General features: G+C 46.6%; 1 protein-coding gene across 1 annotated transcript in view; it reads left to right on the forward strand.

Moving 5' to 3' along the window:
- The first annotated feature begins 314 nt into the window (after positions 1–314).
- The window catches only part of SLC6A13 (solute carrier family 6 member 13), a 35,186-nt gene continuing 15,503 nt past the window's right edge, over positions 315–19,997 (forward strand). Inside the window, exons 1-3 of the mRNA XM_055566056.1 lie at positions 315–516; positions 14,153–14,287; positions 17,126–17,266. Of these exons, the coding sequence (XP_055422031.1) occupies positions 315–516; positions 14,153–14,287; positions 17,126–17,266 (478 nt within the window). The remainder of the gene's footprint in view (positions 517–14,152; positions 14,288–17,125; positions 17,267–19,997) is intronic.

The raw sequence follows: 19,997 nt of genomic DNA on the forward strand, positions 1-19,997 counted from the left end.
AGACAGCCCGGGGCAGGTGGGCTCCCCATGTCCACAAGCCCCCACCTGAGGCACCTTCTAGGGGTGCAGTGTCTGTGCCTCAGAGTCAGTGCCTTCTTCCTGAAGCAGGAAGAGAACATATACGCTCAGCCTTTACCAACCAGACATGCCAAGGGGGGTGCGGGTCTGCGGACAGAAGCAGGAGTCACTCTCCTCCCTGGCACTTTTCCTTTGGAAATTTGCTGGAAGGGAAAGGGGACGCTTTCCCTCCAGGCACCGCCCCCCACCCCCAGCCCCCAGCAGTAGCACAGTGCCCTGCTTGTCTTCCAGGGGGAATGGATAGCAGGGTCTCGGGCACCACCAGTAATGGAGAGACCAAACCAGTGTGCCCAGGCCTGGAAAAGGCGGCGGAGGATGGTGCCCTGCAGCGAGAGCAGTGGAGCAACAAGATGGAGTTCGTGCTGTCCGTGGCCGGGGAGATCATTGGGCTGGGCAACGTCTGGAGGTTCCCCTACCTCTGCTACAAAAACGGGGGAGGTGAGTTCACTTGAGGTGGGCGCGGTGGGGGAGACCTGTGCCCTCCTGGCGCCTCCTGCCTGGGCAGTGGGTGGAGGTTTCCTGCCTCTGTTACAAAAACAGGGGGAGGTGAGAGGCACGGCACCCTTCACCCCCGCAAGACTGTCTCCATTTCCTGCACCTACTGCACTCTGGGGAGCCCCAGAGTTGCATAGGATGCTGGAGTTGGAAAAACCCTTAGAAGTTGCTCAGGACCCTGCAGGAGAAGCACCTGGATGGGGGTGACTTCCTGGGTGCCCATGGTGGCAGTAGAGAAACACAGGTGTGGTCTGGGACCAGATGGATGGGGGTTTGGATTCTGCCTCTGCTACTCACTCCCTGTGACCTGCGGCAAGCCCTCGGACCTCAGGTGGGTGCTGTGAACAGAGACAGTTCTTCCTGCCCCTCAAGGTGGTTGTCAGGACTGGAGGTTGTGGGCAAAGGGCCTCAGAATCCATGGCTGTGCTGAGGGCGATGTTGGCACCCAGCTGTCCCGTGGTCTCGAGACTCTGCAACCAGAGTCGCCTGTCCCGCGCCACGCCCCTCCCACACCACATATCACCTTTGATCCCAGTGACTCTTCTTTTATAATTTTCCCACTGAAATGTTTGTATGGGGTCGGGGAGCATGGACTCCAGTTCCTTTCTGGATCCTTCCTGCCTCTCAGGCCCTGCAGTGATCCCACTGCCTGCTTAGCAATGCGGGTCACTTTCCCACCATGGACTCTCTTTTAGGCACCCCCACCCCTTGCCAGGTCTCTGGGGAGCCCCTGAGGGATTTCCCAGGTGCTGAAGTCCTCTGGGAAGAGCAGTGGGTTCAGAAGGTCTCCTCGTCGGTGGGTAAAGCTTAGCGGGACTGGGCTCCCACGTCTGGTTTTGGGGGCGGGGTGGGGCTGCAGTCTGGGCTGGAGGAAGGGAAATGCTGAGGTAGATCACGGGGAAAGACTGAAGGGGTAGGACTTTGTGGGCCACGAGGACTTTAGGGCACCCTAATGCAACACTCACCCTTGGCAGGGGCGTGGGAGCCTCCCTGTGCGTGAGCCCAGTTGAACTGGTTTTGGGGAGAGAAAGCCCACAGCACAGAGTAGGCGTGGGAGGTCAGGAGGGAGGCGAATATAGAGAGGCCCTGAGCCCATTCGTACTCTCAGGATGGTGGCAGCTGGGCACTGGCCCAGGGACTGGAGGTTAATTTGTATTTTCCCAGAGCAGGTGGGAGTGGGCCGGTGTGTGCTCCGTCCCCCAGACTCTCTGGCCGGCAGTCTGAAGCTGCAGGACTTTGCTTGGTCAGCCGGCATCTCTAGGGAAGGCAGGAGGTCCCCACCCAGCGCTGGACCCTCCGACAGCTTGTTCAGAACCTTGGGCCCTAGGGAGGTCGGATTCGGCTAGTCCGGGGAGGAGGAGGGGTGGGGGGCCAAGCCGGGCCTGGGGGCTCTGTGTCTGGACCTGGTGACCAGCTTAGCTCCTCACACGGCAAGGAGATTAGGATATGAGCTGCTTTCCGCAAGCCGCTCTGGAATGGGACTGCGAGGTCGGCCTGGGAATTAGCAGGACTGGCACGAAGAGTAGGGGAGGGATTCTGGGGTCTGTGGGGACCCCTGCGCTGAGGAAGGGAAGGAAGGGGGAGCGATGGCCAGGGCAGGAGCACAGGGTCACCCTGTCTACGGGAGGCGTCCCCCAGTAGGTTTGCGCTTGAGCTCTGCTTCGGGGGCCCGTTTAGGTCTGTGTGGCCTGGGGACGTGTGGCTGTGTCTCAGAAAAGGAAATGCAGGCTGGGATCAGACCACAGCTCCTGATTCTTCACTGAAGGAGCGGGGGTGCGTAGGTAGGATGTGGCTGCCTCCTCCCTGGGCAGGGCCTGCCCTCTAGCATGCTGGTCCAAGGAGCTGTTTTGGGGTCCTGGGACCATCTGCAGAATCCTGACACCATCCCCCTTCCTCCCACCCCTTCTTCTCCAGTGGGGCACCAGGCCTCAGGCTTCCTCTTCTCTTTCCTTGACGGACAACGGCAGCTGGAGGAAGTGCACTGAGGGGCTCTGGGGCTGGAGGCTGATGCCCAGCTTTGCTCTGAAGGCCCTAAGTCACCCAGGGTCAGCGGGTGGACACACAGGTGGTGCCTCTGCTGGCGTGATGGGGACCCGCCCAGGACCCGCGGGGTCTGTGCAGGGACCCAGACAGGCCAGCTCTTCTGGTTTCTGGTGTTCCCAGAGGCTCACCCTTTCTGTACTCTTCACCCCTCCTCGGCCCCTCAGAGCATAGACTCCACACTTTGTCTCGTCATCTTGGTCTGGAAGGGACCAGACATCTCTTTATGACAAGGCCCTTCACTGCCGACATGAGACAGCGGACGGGGAGGAGGAGGACAGAGGCCTCCTAGGTAGGTTTGATCCCCTCCTCCTAGTTCAGTGTTTTTATTTAAACCCGTGGCCCTCAGATCAGGGCTGACACTCCCAGGGGATTTGAGGATGGTTCTGAGCAGATTCTGAGGATGCTGGGGTCGTGGTGTGAACCCCCCGAGGTCACGTGTGCTATCAGCCTGCCTCTGCTGGGCGCTTTCTCCAACTCACAGCTGCAAATAGCCGCTTTTGTGCTTGGAGGGAGGACCTTATTGTTGCTAATGTTTGTTGGTTGGGGAGCTCAAGGGGGAAGACGTCCCCAAAGCACAGCATCAGTTCCATACTAAAAATGCAAGTGCTGTCTTTGGTTCCTTCCAGCTTGGATGTTTGGTAGATCTGATTAGAAGTGAGTCCCAGAGCAGGGGAAAGGCTGAGGTAAGAATATGATGGAGGACAGGTCGACAGTGAAACACGGTAGCTAAAAACAGAGACGCTGAGAAAGTGGTGTGAAGAAACAGAGTCTAGTGGCTGAGACTTGGGCTTTCAATGCAGAGGATGTGGATTCAGTCCCTGCTTGGGGAGCCAAGATCCCACATGCCTCGTGGTCAAGAAACCAAAGCACAAAACAGAAGCAATATTGTAACAAATGCAATAAACACTTAAAAAATGGTCCACATCCAAAGGGAAAAAAACCAAACTTCAAAATAAATAAATAAAATATAGAATCATCACCCAACAGAAGATGGGGAAAGAAGGGGTGCCTTCTAGGTAAGTGCGCTCCTTGCTGTCCAGGCATTGCGGCCAGGCCACCCTGAGCACTTGCCCCCACCCCCGGCCCCTATGACTTTCTAGAATCAGGCCAACCAATGTAAGTCACCCAACGGTGGTCACACACTGAGAACGCGCTACCTGCCAGGAACTACTCTGAGCTGTGGTGATAAAACGGAAACAGAACAGACCACCTCCCTGTTTTTGTGGGGCTTTCATTCTGGGTGTGGGTGGGGCGAGACAGATGGTAAACACAGTAAACAAGAAAGTGACACTGAGTACCGGAAGTTGCTGAGCATCGCAGGAGCTGGGGGGGGCGCCCACACTGAGAACACTTGAGTGACAGCTTCTGGGGTGGGGGTGAGACCCTGTCTTGGGGATATTGGAGGTGGGGAGTGCACCCTGGGGCAGAGGAAACAAAAGGTTTTGATGGCCTTAGAGCAGGCGGCTGGCTGGTGTGTCTGGGGAGTCAAAGGAGGGGAGTCACTGTCGGGGGTGGGTCATGCAGGGCTTGTCAACCACTGTGAGGTTCAGCTTTCACTCCAGGGATGGGGAGTCAGGGCAAGAGTTTGAGCAGAGCGGCCAATCTTACACTTGAACACAATCTGTGTATCTATGGTGCTAAGAACTGATGGCAGAGGCATCAGGCTGGAAGCAGACCAGTTCCGAGGCTAAGAATCTTGAGGTCTCTTTGCTGTCCTTCTTTCTCACATAACTGCCGACTCTACCTGAATACCCAGATCCCGGTTGCTGCAGAACCCAGGCTTTCAGCTGGAACCTCTCCTGCTCCCTGGACCCTGGGCTACCGGCATTCTGAGTTCCTCAACACCCAGGATGCCTGGAGCTGGAGACGCCGAGTGAGACCACAGCAGAATGTGCCACTGCTGAGCCACTTAGAAACCAGGATCTCAGAGGGAAGGCTGTGGGGCGGGGTGCAGCCAAGCGAGCCCCAGCTCTACACATCAGGGAGAGACAGCGCATAGGACGCCGATGCCATGGGCGTTAGACGGCCCCATTGTGCCCTGAGGATGTCTGTAGATACTAAGGAGCAAAGAGAGACAAGGAGCGCATTTCTTCACGGAAGAGTCATGGTTACGTTATTAGTACTTGACGACTGGTTACCATTTTTAGTTAGTGACTCAGTGCCAAGTATTGGTTCAGTAGTGCTGATGACAGCGTGTGATACCTCATGAATGCTCACTGCTGTGTTACTCATGTGGAACATTTAACAGTTTGTCTTTTAAAAAAGTGTCACCTGGAGGGACTTCTCTGGTGGTTCAGGAGCTAAGACTCCAAGCTCCCAGTGAAGGGGGCCTGGGTTCGATCCCTGGTCAGGGAAATAGATCCCACAAGCTGCAACTAAGACCGAGTTGCCAAGCAAATAAATAAATTTTTTAAAAAATTGTCACCTGGAACATGACAGGTGACACCACAGAATGTGCTCTTACTGAGAAGGATGTCTAGCAGAATGGTTCTTTTCCAGGATGGGTATGTGGTCTCTGGCATCCCATGAGGGATGATGCCAGGACATTTGAGAATTAAGGGAGGAGATTGAGTGGGGGCTTTGGGGGAGCAGGTAACCATGACTCCATTCTCCTTCTCCAGGACTGGATATGTCTTGCAGGGGTGGTGGTTATGGCTCAGGTGAGGAAACAGGCAGTGTCCCCAGGACTGCCTGGTGGGCACACAGGTCCCTCTTGGGCTCCATCCCTTCTCTAACTCCCTCCCCAGTTTGGGGCCAGCGACTCTGCCTGGTGGGTGTGGACTTTGACCCTTATGGCCGGCTGCCCAGGTGCTCAAGGAGGCAGAGGAGGAGGGGAACAGACTGACCACCAGACCCGGTGCAGTTAAACACGGGCTTGGTTTATTGGGAAAGAGCAGGTGGCATAGAGATGGGAGGAGGGGCTTGGAAACCCCTCTCCCGGCCCCCCACTCTCTCTTTGCTCTCTTGCTTTGATGTTTCTAACTCTCAGTGGTGACAGTTCGTTTCGGCTACTGGATTCTCTCTCCTAATTCCCTCCTCCTGCCCAGCGAGTCATGGACTGATTTGTGTACTTACTTGCCTGAGTTGTTGATGATCATTCTTTGCCCTTATACTCACCAAGCGTCTCCCTCAGTGCTTGAATTATGCGTGGACTACACACCAAGAGACTTGGAAGGCGGAGAACTGGAGGAGTTGATTCCTCACCACCAACTTTTGTTTTAGCAATTTTAGTATGGTATAACTGGCTTACAATAAATGGCACACATTTGAAGTGTACAGCTACATAAGTTACGCCATAGGTACACACCCCTGAGACCATCACCACTATCAAGACAATTAACGGGGACTTGCAGGTGATCCAGTGGTTAGGACTCCAAGTTTCCATTGCAGGGGGCACAAGTTTCATCCTTGGCTGGGGAACTAAGATCCCACATGCTGCATGGCATGGACAAAATATAAATTAAAAGAAAAAAAGCTGTGAATGTATCCATGACTCCCCCAAATTGCTTCCTGACCCTTACTCCCACCCCCAACCTCTGCAACCCCATCTCAATGCAACCACAAACCTGTTTTGTTTTTTAAAGATTTTTGATGTAGACCATTTTTTAAAAATGGTCCATTTTTAAAGTCTTTATTGAATCTGTTACAATATTGCTTCTTTTTTTTTTTTATGTTTCGGTTTTTTTGGCTGCGAGGCATGTGGAATCTTAACTCCCCAATCAGGAACTGAACCTGCATCTCCTGCTTTAGAAGGTGAAGTCTCAATCACCAGACCACCAGGGAGGTCTCTGTTTTTGAAAGATGTAACTATTTCCAGCTCTACTGATTTATTACTGATACATAATATATGTAAGTTTAAGGCATACAACATTATGATTTGATACAAGTATGTATTGCAAAATCATTACCACAATAAGGTTAGTTAACAATTCCATTCCTTCATATCATTACCTTTTCTTGGTGGTGATAGCTTTTAAGATCTACGCTCTTAAGAACTTTCTAGTATATGAAACAGTACCATTGGCTGTAGTCACCACCCTGTACAGTTCTATCCCCCGGAAATGTTCATCTTATAATGAACTGTGTACCCTTTGATTATCTCCCCATGTCTCCCACCCCCAGCCTCTGGCAACCACCATTCTACTCTCCGCCTTGATGAATCTGACTATTTTGAGATCCCACATATAAGTGAGAACACACAATATTTACTTTACTTTCTCTGTATAAATTATGTCACTTAGCATGATACCCTCAAGGTCCATCCATGGTTGCAAAGCATGGTACTTCCTTCTCTCTTATGGCTGAATAATACCCCACTCTGGTGTGCTGTGATTCATGGGGTCGCAAAGAGTTGGACACGACTGAGCAACTAAACTGAACTGAACTGAACTGATACGTATAGCATTTTCTTTATCCATGCTGTCCCTATACACTAGTTTGCATTCCTTAGACTTTTCTTAAATGGAATCATGATTTGGCTTCTTTGACTTAGCGTAATTACTTTGAGATTCATCCGTCTTTTTCATGTCTCAGTAGTTCCTTTCTTGTTATTGCTGAATAGTATTGTAGCTCAGTCAGTAAAGAATCCACCTGCAATGTAGGAGACCTGGGTTCAGTTCCTGGGTCAGGAAGATTCCCTGGAGAAGGGAATGGCTACCCATTCCATATTCTTGCCTGGAGAATCCCACGGACAGAGGAGCTTGGCAGGCTACAGTCCATGGGGTCGCAAGAGTCGGACACGACTTAGCGACTAGACCACCATTCCATTAGATGGGTGGACTGCCATTTATCTCTTCTCCTGTTTATGGACATGTGGGTTCTTTCCAGGTTTTAGGTATGACAGATGAATCTGCTAAGAACATTTGTGTACAAGTCTTTGTATAAACATATGTTTTCACCTCTCTTGAGTAAACACTTAGGTGTGGAATGACAGGATTATATGGTAATGCACCTTTAACTTTTTAAGAAATTGCCAAACGCTTTTCCAAAACGGTTGTGCCATTTTACATTCCTGCCAATGGTGTATGTGGGTGCCAGCTTTTCCACATCTTCACCAATACTTGGTCTTTTTTTTCTTTTACTTTTTTTTGCCTGCTCCACGCACATGCAAGGCTTGTGGGATCTTAGTTTCCTGATCAGAGATGGAACTGCAGTCCCTACATTGGGAGCGTGGAGTCTTAACCACTGAACCACCAGGGAAATTCCTGGTCTGTCTTTTTAATTTTTCTAATTGGTGTGTAGCATTACCTCATTTTTTAAATTTATAATGACTAATGATATTGACCATCTTATGTGCTTATTTGCAACTCACATAATTTTTTTTCTTTTTTCTTTTTGGTGAAAACCTGTTCAAATCTTCTGACCATTTGAAAAAAAAAAGGGTTGTTTGTTTTCTTACTGTCTTAGCCACTGGATCACAGGGAAGTCCTTCTTTTCTTTTTAATTACACTTTATTGAGTTATGACTGACTTACAAAAAGCTGTACACATTTAACATATCAACTCAATGAGTTTTGAGGTTTTAATTACACTTTATTGAGTTATGACTGACTTACAAAAAGCTGTACACATTTAACATATCAACTCAATGAGTTTTGAGGTAAACACACACTGTGAAACCATTCCCACAGTCAATGTCATAAACATACCCATCACCTCCAGAAGTTTCCTTTTATCCTTTTTTTATTTTAATTTTTTGTGATAAGGACACAATGTAAGATTCATCTTCTTAGCACATTTTTTTAAATTTATTTTTTTTAATTGAAGGATAATTGCTTTACAGAATTCTGTTGTTTTCTGCCAAACCTCAACATGAATCAGCCATAGGTATACATATATCCCCTCCCTTTTGAACCTCCATCCCATCTCCCTCCCCATCCCACCCCACTAGGTTGATACAGAGCCCCTGTTTGAGTTTCCTGAGCCATACAGCAAGTTCCCATTGGCTATCTATTTTACATATGGTAATGTAAGTTTCCATGTTACTCTTTCCATACATCTCACCCTCCCCTCCCCTCTCCCCGTGTTCATACATCTGTTCTCTATGTCTGTTTTTCCATTGCTGCCCTGTAAATAAATTCTTCAGTAGCATTTTTCTAGATTCCATATATAGAATACAATATTTATCTTTCTCTTTCTGACTTACTTCACTCTGTATAATAGATTCTAGGTTCATCTGCCTGATCGGAACTGACTCAAATGTGGTCCTTTTTATGGCTGAGTAATACTCCATTGTGTTTATGTACCTCAACTTCTATATCCATTTATCTGTTGATGGACATCTAGGTTGCTTTCATGTTCTAGCTATTGTAAATAGTGCTGCAATGAACAATGGGATATGTGTGTCTTTTTCAATTTTGGTTTCCTTGGGGTATATGCCTAGGAGTGGATTGCTGGGTCATATGGTGGTTTTATTTCTAGTTTTTAAGAAATCTTCATACTGTCTTCCATAGTGGCTGTGAAGGAAAGTTGCATGGCTGGAAGTAGCCTGGAGTTAAAACTCCCCTCCAGGTCCTCTCCACCATTCTATGCAAAACAAAGAACTCTCTCACCCGAAGTAAAAATGGACATTAGGTTGATTACACCCAGCTCCCACCCAGTCCAGCCTCTGGCCAATTTCCAAAATTCCTTTCCCCAGCCATTTAAGAGATAACTACTCAGAACAATCTTGGAGAAGAACAGGCCCCCTTAAAACAGTAACTTTGCACATACATGCCTATATATACTTATTCATTTCTTAGGTTAGTGCAGCAGCTCGCTAATCTGACTGCTGCCCCTTGTTGCTTCATTAAAGGTCATCTGTTCCAGTAAAGTGCTAGTCTCATTCTTTTTCTGAACCTCGCCTTCTCTAACTCTCTTACCCTATAGGCTGTATCAATTTACATTCCCACCAACAGTGCCAGAGGGTCCCTTTTCTCCATACCCTCTCCAGCGTTTATTGTTTGTAGACTTTTTGGAGCTATGTGGAGCATCTTTTTATGTGTTTGTTAGTCATCTGTGTGTCTTCTTTGGAGAAGTGTCTGTTTAGGCCTTTTCCCCACTTTTTGATTGGGTTGTTTGTTTTTCTAGCATTGAGTTGTATGAGCTGCTTGTATGTTTTGGAAATTAATCCTTTGTCAGTTGTTTCATTTGTTATTATTTTCTCCCATTCTTAAGGCTGTCTTTTCACTTTGCTTATAGTTTCCTTTGCTGTGCAAAAGCTTTTAAGTTTAATCAGATCCCACTTGTTTACTTTTGTTTTTATTTCTGTTACTCTAGGAGGTGGATCTAGAGGATCTTGCTTTGATTTATGTCATCGAGTGTTCTGCCTGTTTTCCTCTAAGAGTTTTATAGTTTCTGGTCTTACATTTAGGTCTTTAATCCATTTTGAGTTTATCTTTGTGTATGGTGTTAGAAAGTGTTCTAATTTCATTCTTTTACATGTAGCTGTCCAGTTTTCCCAGCACCATTTATTGAAGAGGCTGTCTTTACCCCATTGTATATTCTTGCCTCCTTTGTCAAAAATAAGGTACCCATAGGTGCATGGGTTTATTTTGGGTTTTCTATCTTGTTCCATTGGTCTATATTTCTGTTTTTGTGCCAGTACCATACTGTGTTGATGACTGTAGCTTTGTAGTATAATCTGAAGAGAGGAAGGTTGATAACTCCACTTCCATTCTTCTTTTTCAAGACTGCTTTGGCTATTCAGGGTCTTTTGTGTTTCCACATGAATTGTGAAATTTTTTATTCTAGTTCTGTGAAAAATGCCATTGGTAATTTGATAGGATCGCATTGAATCTGTAGATTGCATTTGGTAGTATAGTCATTTTCACAATATTTAAGGAACATGGAATATCCTACCCATCTGCTTATGTCAGCTTTCACTAGTGTCTTATAATTTTCTGTGTACAGTTCTTTTGTCTCCTTAGGTAAGTTTATTCCTAGATATTTAATTCTTTTTGTTGCAATGGTGAATGGCATTGATCCCTTAATTTCTCTTTCTGATTTTTCATTGTTAGTATATAGAAATGCAAGTGATTTCTGTGTATTGATTTTGTATCCTGCAACTTTGTTAAATTCACTGATTAGCTCTAATAATTTTTTGATACTATCTTTAGGGTTTTCTATGTACAGTATCATGTCATCTGCAAACAATGAGAGCTTTACTTCTTCTTTTCTAATCTGGATTCCTTTTATTTCTTTTTCTTCTCTGATGGCAGTAGCTAGGACTTCCAGAACTATGTTGAATAATAGTGGTGAAAGTGGACACCCTTGTCTTGTTCCTGATCTTAGGGGGAATGCTTTCAGTTTCTCACCATTGAGAATAATGTTTGCTGTAGGCTTAGCATATATGGCCATTACTATGTTGAGGTTTCATGAGAAACGCTGGACTGGAAGAAACACAAGCTGGAATCAAGATTTCCAGGAGAAATATCAATAACCTCAGATATGCAGATGATACCACCCTGATGGCAGAAAGTGAAGAGGAACTAAAAAGCCTCTTGATGAAAGTGAAAGTGGAGAGTGAAAAAGTTGGCTTAAAGCTCAACATTCGGAAAATGAAGATCATGGCATCTGGTCCCATCACTTCATGGGAAATATATGGGAAAACAGTGGAAACAGTGTCAGACTTTATTTTTCTGGGCTCCAAAATCACTGCAGATGGTGACTGCAGCCATGAAATTAAAAGACGCTTACTCCTTGGAAGGAAAGTTATGTCCAACCTAGACAGCATATTCAAAAGCAGAGACATTGCTTTGCCAACAAAGGTCCATCTAGTCAAGGCTATGGTTTTTCCAGTGGTCATGTATGGATGTGAGAGTTGGACTGTGAAGAAAGCTGAGCCCCGAAGAATTGATGCTTTTGAACTGTGGTGTTGGAGAAGACTCTTGAGAGTCCCTTGGACTGCAAGGAGATCCAACCAGTCCATTCTGAAGGAGATCAGCCCTGGGATTTCTTTGGAAGGAATGATGCTAAAGCTGAAACTCCAGTACTTTGGCCACCTCATGCGAAGAGTTGACTCATTGGAAAAGACTCTGATGCTGGGAGGGATTGGGGGCAGGAGGAGAAGGGAGCGACAGAGGATGAGATGGCTGGATGGCATCACCAACTCAATGGATGTGAGTCTGAGTGAACTCTGGGAGTTGGTGATGGACAGGGAGGCCTGGTGTGCTGCGATTCATGGGGTCGCAAAGAGTCGGACATGACTGAGCGACTGAACTGAACTGAACTGAGGGTTAATTCTCTGGTTGGGTCTTGGAGTCAGTGCTCCCACTGCAAAGGCTTAGGACTTGATCTTTTACGACAGTTGCTAATGGGTAGTACCAAGGGACCAAAGTTTGAGGTGATCTGGTGGAGCATCTCTCAAAGCACACTGCAAGCTTAAGTCAGAAGAAGTCACTCAGATGAGCTCAAGCCAATTCCTTGACTTCTCTGTGCCTGTTTCCTCACTGCCTCAGCCACTCCCAGCAACTCAAGAAATATACTTTTGCTTTGTCTAACCACTGAGATTTGGCAGAATAATAGGTACTACAACATAGGTCTAACCTATTCTGATGTATACAGAAGTTGAAACAATCTCCTCAGAGCAAGAATAAGTATATAGGCTCGTTCCTGGCAGCAGAACCTGCAATGCCTTGTTAACTGGCTCCTGCCCTTCAGCATGGCCCCCCAGAGAACAGTCAGACCCATGGATGAGAGAGCCTCTGCAGAAGTCCAGGAATCCAGTTGAGTAGCTCCGTCAAGCAGATATAGGAACCTTCACCTGCTGCCGGTGGCAGGTGTTCCAGAAGTTTGTGTGCCCTGTTAGCTGGTGTAGCCCCTCCTCCTTCTTAGCACAATTTTAAGAAAGCAATTAGATATTGTTCACCACAGGCACTGCCATTACAATAGAGCTCTAGGACATATTCATTTTAGGTAACAGAAACTTTGTACCGTTTGACTAACACCTCCCTGTTTCCCCCTTCTTCAGACCCTGGTAATCACTATACTCTGCTTCTGTGAATTTGTTTCAGACTCCAGAGGGTACTCTAGATAGGCTGTCATCCTTTTTTTTTTTTTTTTGCCTTATTGCCTTGACTAGAATCAATACTGATGGAAACAGTATTGAATAGAAATGGTAAGAAATAGTAAGACTACCCTTGTCTTGTCTTGATCTCAGAAGTTCAGCAGTGTTTCACCGTTATTTGTAGATGTTATCTGAGGATGTTTTGTAAATGTCTTTTTTCAGATTGAGGGTTTCCTTCTGTTTATCATTTGCCGAGAGTTTTTTTTTTTTAATCACAAATAGCTGTTAGATTTTGTCAAATGCTTTTCTTACATTTATTGCAGTGATTATATGGTTTTTTTGTCTTTAAATTTATTAATATGATACACAGATTGATTTTTTTGAATGTTAACTTTGTGTTCCTGGGGTAAACCCCACTATGTAATGTATTATCCTTTTTATTAATACATGTTGTTGGATCTGATTTGCTAAAAATTTTTTAGAATTTTGCATCTATGTTCATCAAAGTTTGACCTATAGTTTTCTTTTCGTGTCTTTGCCTGCTTTTCTTATCAGGGTAATGCTAGCTTTGTAGAATCAGTTGGAAAGAATTCCTTTTACATTCTGTGGAAGAGTTTCTATAGAACTGGAATTATTTCTTCCTTAAATGTTTGGAATGTCCCCAGCCCTGCATAAGCACCACTGGATTCAATCCTTTTGAGAGATACTTTCCCTTCCTGAGTGGTTTCCTCACACATATGTACTGACCAGTACTCAGCTGCAAGCTAATAGGGGACCCTCTGCGGATATTTGGGTCTCTCTATGCACATTTCTTTTTTCTTTTTTGTCTGTGCTGGGTCTTCACTGTAGTGCTCAGGCTCTCTAGTCGTGGTGTGCTTAGCTGCCCCCAAGGCATGAGAGATAATAGTTCCCTGATGAGGGATTCAACATGAGTCCCCTGCATTGGCAGGCTGATTCTTAACCGCTGGACCACCGGGGAAGTCCCTCTCTGTGCACATCTCTGCTCCCTGGGTCTCTGTCCTATGAACTCCCTGCCCTGATGCCAGCAGATAGAGGTCTAGGGTGGAGAAAATGCCAGCGTTTCTGGAGTCAGTAGACTTGTTTCAGCCAATGACTGTGAAAACAGAAAGGATTACTAAAAGGAAATCTGACTGCAGTCTGCTAAAAATCCCTCTCTGACATTGAGAGCAATCATTTCCTCGACACATGCTGGACTGTGGGCTCTGTGAATGCTCGTGGTTTCTGGGATTCCAGGAGCTCCTTCGATGGCCATAGGTTATGTGTTTTTTAGGCGATAACTGAAGTTGATGGGAAGTACACCTTGGTAGGTATAGACGGAAACTTCAGAGTGAAGAAAGGGACTGGCCAGGTCCTAAGTAACTTGGTGACACTTGATCTCTGCTTGGTTCCAGACATTTAGACCAGTGTTCCCAGTTTTTCACAGCAACCCCCCCCCCACCCCCGCCTTGGAAGCAGTGGTGGTGGGAGGAGTTGGACTTGGACAAGAAGACGGCTACTGCCAAGGAACACACAGCCTGTTTCCCACCTGCAGGTGCCTTCTTCATCCCCTACCTCATCTTCCTCTTTACCTGCGGCATTCCTGTCTTCCTCCTGGAGACGGCGCTGGGCCAGTACACCAGTCAGGGGGGCATCACTGCCTGGAGGAAGATCTGCCCCATCTTTGAGGGTGAGTTGCTCATCCCTGACACCAGAGTCTCTGTACCAGGTTATAAACTGCATTTGGAATAACTGGGGGGTTCAGCAGCAGTGCTAATGGAGATAAGCCCCTGGGTCTTTATGTTAAACCTTCCACTTGTGACTCAGGGGGCATGAGTTTGAGCAAGCTCAGGGAGAGCGTGAAGGACAGGGAAGGCTTGCGTACTGCTGTTCATGGGGTCACAGTCAGACACAACTGAGTAACTGAACAACTCCACTTGTGGGCCCAAGACAGAACTAGTCACTCAGCCCAGCAGAGGATGGAGGAGAAGACGGGGTTGAGGGTGGCACAAAGGCTTTGGCTAATAAGTAGAGTGCAAAGCTATTTTAGCTGTACCTGTATATATTTTGCAATACATACAAATAATTTTATGCTTTTAAAAACATATTTAATCAATGGAAAGCATTTAAAAAGAGATTTTTGTTTGTTTGTTTTTAATTTGTTTTTAGTTTGGGGATTTTTTTTTTTTTGGCTGTGCCATGCAGCTTGTGGCATTTCAGTTCCCCAACCAGGGATTGAGCCCAGGCCCTCGGCAGTGAGAGTACAGAGTCCTAACCACTGGGTGGTCAAGGAAGTCTCTAAAAAGAATTTTAATGAGAGAAAAAATCCATTAATAATTCTACTATCTTTGGACTTTCTTGGTGGTCCAGTGATTAAGAAGACTCTACACTCCCACTGCTGGGGGCCTGGGTTCAATCCCTGGTTGGGGAACTAAGATCCCACAAGCCTCAAGGCACCACCAAAATAAATAAATAAATAATTCTACTATCTTGACACAGCAGTTACTTAGGGTGTTTTAATATTCCTCTCTCTTTAGGATTTTCTTTAAATTTCTATTTTGAAATAATTATATGTTCACAGAAAGTTGCAAAAGTAGCCCAGGAGTGTCACGTGTACCCATCAGCCAGTTTTCCTTCATGGTAAAAATTTTATATAGCTATGGAACAATGTCAAAACCTGCAAATGGACATTGGTACCATCCACAGACTTTGCTCAGGTTTCACCCGTTTCCATGCACTCGCTTGTGTGAGGGTATGTATGTGTAATTGTGTGTAATTGGATCACTTGTGTCGATTTGTGCGACCACCACCACTGTTCCGTGGCTACAAAGAACTCCACTCCACTGCCCCTTTATAGTTGCATTTACCCCCTCCCTGCCCTCATCCCTAACCTCTGACAACCATCGATCTGTTCTCTAGCTCTGTGATTCTGTCATTGGGGAACGCTATATAAATGAAGTCATGCAGTGTGTGACTTTTGAGATCCACTGTTTCACTCAGCATCATGCCCTGGAGATACACCCAGATTGCTCGGGTATCAACGCATGTGTGCGTATGTGTGTGTGTGTGTGTGTGTGCTAAGTCACTTCAGTAGTTTCTGACTCTGTGACCCCATGGACTAGCCCGCCAGGCTCCTCTGTCCATGGGATTCTCCAGGCAAGAATACTGGAGTGAGTTGCCATGCCCTCCTCCAGGGGCTCTTCCCAACCCAGGGATCAAACCCGAGTCTCTTACATCTCCTGCATTGGCAGGCTGGTTCTTTACCACTAATGCCACCTGGGAAGCTCCTGGTATCAGTGGTTCATTCCTTTTTATTACTGAGCCATATTCCATGGCATGGATGAATGTACTATGATTTATTTAACCATTCACCCATTGAAGAACATTTGGGTTGTTTGTAGTTTGGAGAGATTTATTTCACTATTTCTTTCTCTATATTAAAATTTATGTATCTATTAGTTTGAAATATATAGTTTTTTTCTTCATTTTTCTTTTTTTGTTTTTATTTTTAAGAATTTTTTCCTACTTATTTGTGTTTCTGTTTTAGTTAGTGTTATTTTCCATTTTCTACACAGCAATCATTGAGTTGCATAAACTTTCATCAGATGGATATATCAAAATTTATGCTTATTTTTGATCACTTACAGAATTGTTATACCCTGCTACCATGTATCTTGGTAGAAATAGCCCCCCTCTTTTTGAAATTATTTCTTTGGGATAAATTCCCAAGTTCAGAATCACGGGATCAAATGGACAACCAAGTCCATGTCTCTTGATCTGGCTTATGGAAGTGTTATACTGACGTACAGTCACTGAACTTGAATAAGGACTTTCTCCCATATCTTTAACAGCTCTGAGTCATGACCCTAGTTCCCAAACTTGTCGGCACATTGGAAACACCCCGGGACCTTCAAAACATCCTGAGGCCTGTACCCCACCCCCAGAGGTTGTGATTAAATTGGTCTGGCATCCAGACTGGGCTTTGGAATTTTAAAAATATCGCCAGGTAATTCTCCTAATACGTGGACGAGTTTGGAACTCACCAAGTGACAGCGTCTGTAGAAATGCTCGCTGTGTTACGGGTGCAGAATGTTGCCCCTCATCGTTTCAGTTTGCATGCCTAGGATGAGGGAGCGTGAGGGCATTTTGAGGACGCTCATTCACTACGTGCACTTGCTCCTCTGTGAACTGTCTCATCCTGCTCTTAGAACGTGTTTTTATATTTCAGAAATATATCAGATGAATTCCAGGGAACATAAGCTATTGGAATCTCGGAGTTAGCCTTACACGTGTGTAAAATAACTTGGAATTGGAAACAGTGGAGTTTTAGCACCGAGACTGATGCAAGTTCACGGGAAGCAGGGCAGGGAAGCAGGGGTGGGGAGGAGAGTAGGAAGCCCGGGTCCGAATCCCACATCTTAGGACACTCCCAGTGGAGCACAAACCCTCTCCCGAGCAGGGGTGGGCAGGAGAGTGAGACACCTGCCTGGTGCCCCAGCCCGGTCTGCCCCTTCCCCGCCCCCACCAGGCATCGGCTACGCCTCCCAGATGATCGTCACCCTCCTCAACATCTACTACATCATTGTCCTGGCCTGGGCCCTCTTCTACCTCTTCAGCAGCTTTACCGTCGACCTGCCCTGGGGAAGCTGCCGCCACGACTGGAACACGGGTGAGGTCACCCCCTCCTGCTTGACTGTGGTGACCGGGGAGAGGGATCATCCCTGTACCCTGGGACCTAGGCCCCCACCCCGTACTTGGGATGCTCTAGAAGTCTTCCAAGGACATCACGGAGGTCTTACACCAAAGATAAGAGTGAGAATCCACCAGCATCACAGGGAAAATGTCACAGGCCTTTTTTTAAAAAGCAATTTTACTTATTTATTTTTTGCTTGTGCTGGGTCTTTGCTCTGCAAGTGCTTTTCTCTCGTTGTGGTAAGCGGTGGTTACTCTCTACTTCCGGTGCCTGGGTTTCTCATTGCGGTGGCTTCTCTCGTTGGGGAGCACGGGCTCTAGGCACACAGGCTTCGGTAGCTGCAGCACGTGGACTCAGTAGCTTTGGCTTCTGGTCTCTGGAGCACAGGCTCTGTAGTCGTGAGACACAGGCTTAGTTTTCTTCAGCACACAGGATCATCCCGACTCAGGGATCAAACCCACGATCCACTGAGCCACCAGAAAAGCCCTACAGACAGTGTAAAAAATTCATGGGTTCCATCAAACACATTATAAATGCACGTATTATGAAGACAGAACTGACTTCATTTTGTGCAGTTTAGCCCTTTATGTGATCTGAGACATGGTTAGTTTGATATATGTATATATTATATACAATACATATATTTATATATGTATATATTGTATACAATGTATATATAATATATGTATATATTATATTATTATATATGTACATGTATTATATACAATATATATGTATATATTATTTCATTTATTTGTTTCTCATGTCTTCTTTCTGATGCTATTTTAGGCCTTTTCAACTCCCAGTTCATCTGGACTGAACCAGGGGATACACCATTTTATACAGTATCTCTATCATTTATAATAGCAAGTAATTGTCTCTTGTGGTTCCATTTTAAGACAGGAGCCCATAAGGGCCATAGAACTACTGAGTCTAATGAATAGAAAGTAAACATTAAATAAAAGATAAAATTAAAAGTTACCTAGAGTAGTGCTGTCTAGAAGAACCATCTGGGGTGATGAACGTCCTTGGTCCTCTCCGACCCGGCAGCCACTCGGCCCCCCTCGCCCCCAAATTGTGTGCTGTCTCTCCAGGCCTGCCTTCCTTCGTTCCTCTCTGCCACCACCTCCGTGCCACTACTTTTCAAGTGAAAAGTCCAATCCTGGATGTCCCTCCCTGCGGGTCACTGATCCACTAGGTTCTGCTCAATGTGTCTGCCTGTGCCTGTCCCGGCCCCGGGCCCTGGCATTCACCCGGCTTTTTCTCTTTGTTGGTTTGGTTTGTGCTTAGTGCTGTGTGCTATATCCTGAGCCCTCAAAACATATTTGTGGAATGAATCAAGTTTTAAAAAGTCTGTTCTGTTTGGATATTTTCTTTATTGTGTTTTTTCTTCTCCTCTCTTTGTTTCCCCCTCCCTCTCCCTCTCTCCCGGCCCCCCCGACTTTTTTTTTTTTTTTTAAATTTTTGGCTGTTGGGTCTTTGTTGCTGCTCATGGGCTCTCTAGTTGTGGCCCACAAGCTTAGTTGCTCCTAGGCATGTGGGATCTTAGTTCCCTGTGCTGTGCTTAGTGGCTCAGTCATGTCTAACTCTTGGCGACTCCATGGACTGTAGCCTGTCAGGCTCCTCTTTCCATGGGGATTCTCTAGGCAAGAATACTGGAGTAGATTGCCATGCCCTCCTCCAGGGGAGTCTTCCCAACCCAGGGATGGAATCCAGGTCTCCTGCATTGCAGGCAGATTCTTTACCAGCTGATCCACCAGGGAAGCCTAAGTATACTGGAGTGGGTAGCCTATCTCTTCTCCAGGGAATCTTCCTGACCCAGGAATCAAACCAGGGTCTCCTGCATTGCAGGTGGATTCTTTAGCAGCTGAGTTACCAGGGAAGCCTGACCAGGGACCAGTTCTCCACCCAGGGATCAAACTCAAGTCCCCTGCACTGAAGGTGGATTCTTAACCGCTGGACCCCCGGGGCAGTCCCCAGCTCCCAGATTCTCTGCAGGTGGAACTTAACACACTTTGCTGAGCAGGACCCCAGCCCTCACTTCCTCACAGATGGGTGATAACAAGTCATCTCTGAGAAAATTTGCTTTCTCGTGCGTGCAGTAGGGAAAATGCTATCTTAGTATTTCGCAGGATTGCTGTCCTGATAAAACGCAAAGAAGGGTGTGAACACTTTGTGAAAAGTCTGAAGGCATAGAGGGGTAACTGAGAGCCACTATTTATGGAGCGCCCTGGAGTCTCATTTTCATTTAATCCCCTTATCGGCCCTGCGCAGGGCTCTTGCCATGTGCGTTTAGAGCCGACAGGACTGAGGCTTAGAGAGCCTCTCAGTGAATAACCTGGCGGGGGGGTGGGGAGTGGAATTCAAGCCAGAGCCTCCTGGCCTGTACCCCTGCTCTTAGCCATGACTGCACCACTTCCCTGGATGGCGTCCTGATTGTTCCTCAAAGGTCGTGAGCCCATCCAGGACGGTGGCCCAGAAATATTTGAAGCAGTGTGCAAAGCATCTTTGCCGATGCTGCCTGGTCTTGCTTTAATTAGAATGTGCAGCCACGACCCACCCCCCCATCCCACCCCCCACCCCCTCTGCCATGGAGAAGTGGGAAACGGTGCCATGGGTTTGATGAGGTTATTATGTCTTTCATGTCTCATTGTGAGACTGTTTTGTTTAGATAACTTCAGCCCGGACACCTTCTTTCCCAGTCTCC

This window comes from Bubalus kerabau, chromosome 1 (assembly GCF_029407905.1).
Source record: "Bubalus kerabau isolate K-KA32 ecotype Philippines breed swamp buffalo chromosome 1, PCC_UOA_SB_1v2, whole genome shotgun sequence".
NCBI classification, from domain to species: Eukaryota; Metazoa; Chordata; class Mammalia; order Artiodactyla; family Bovidae; genus Bubalus; species Bubalus kerabau.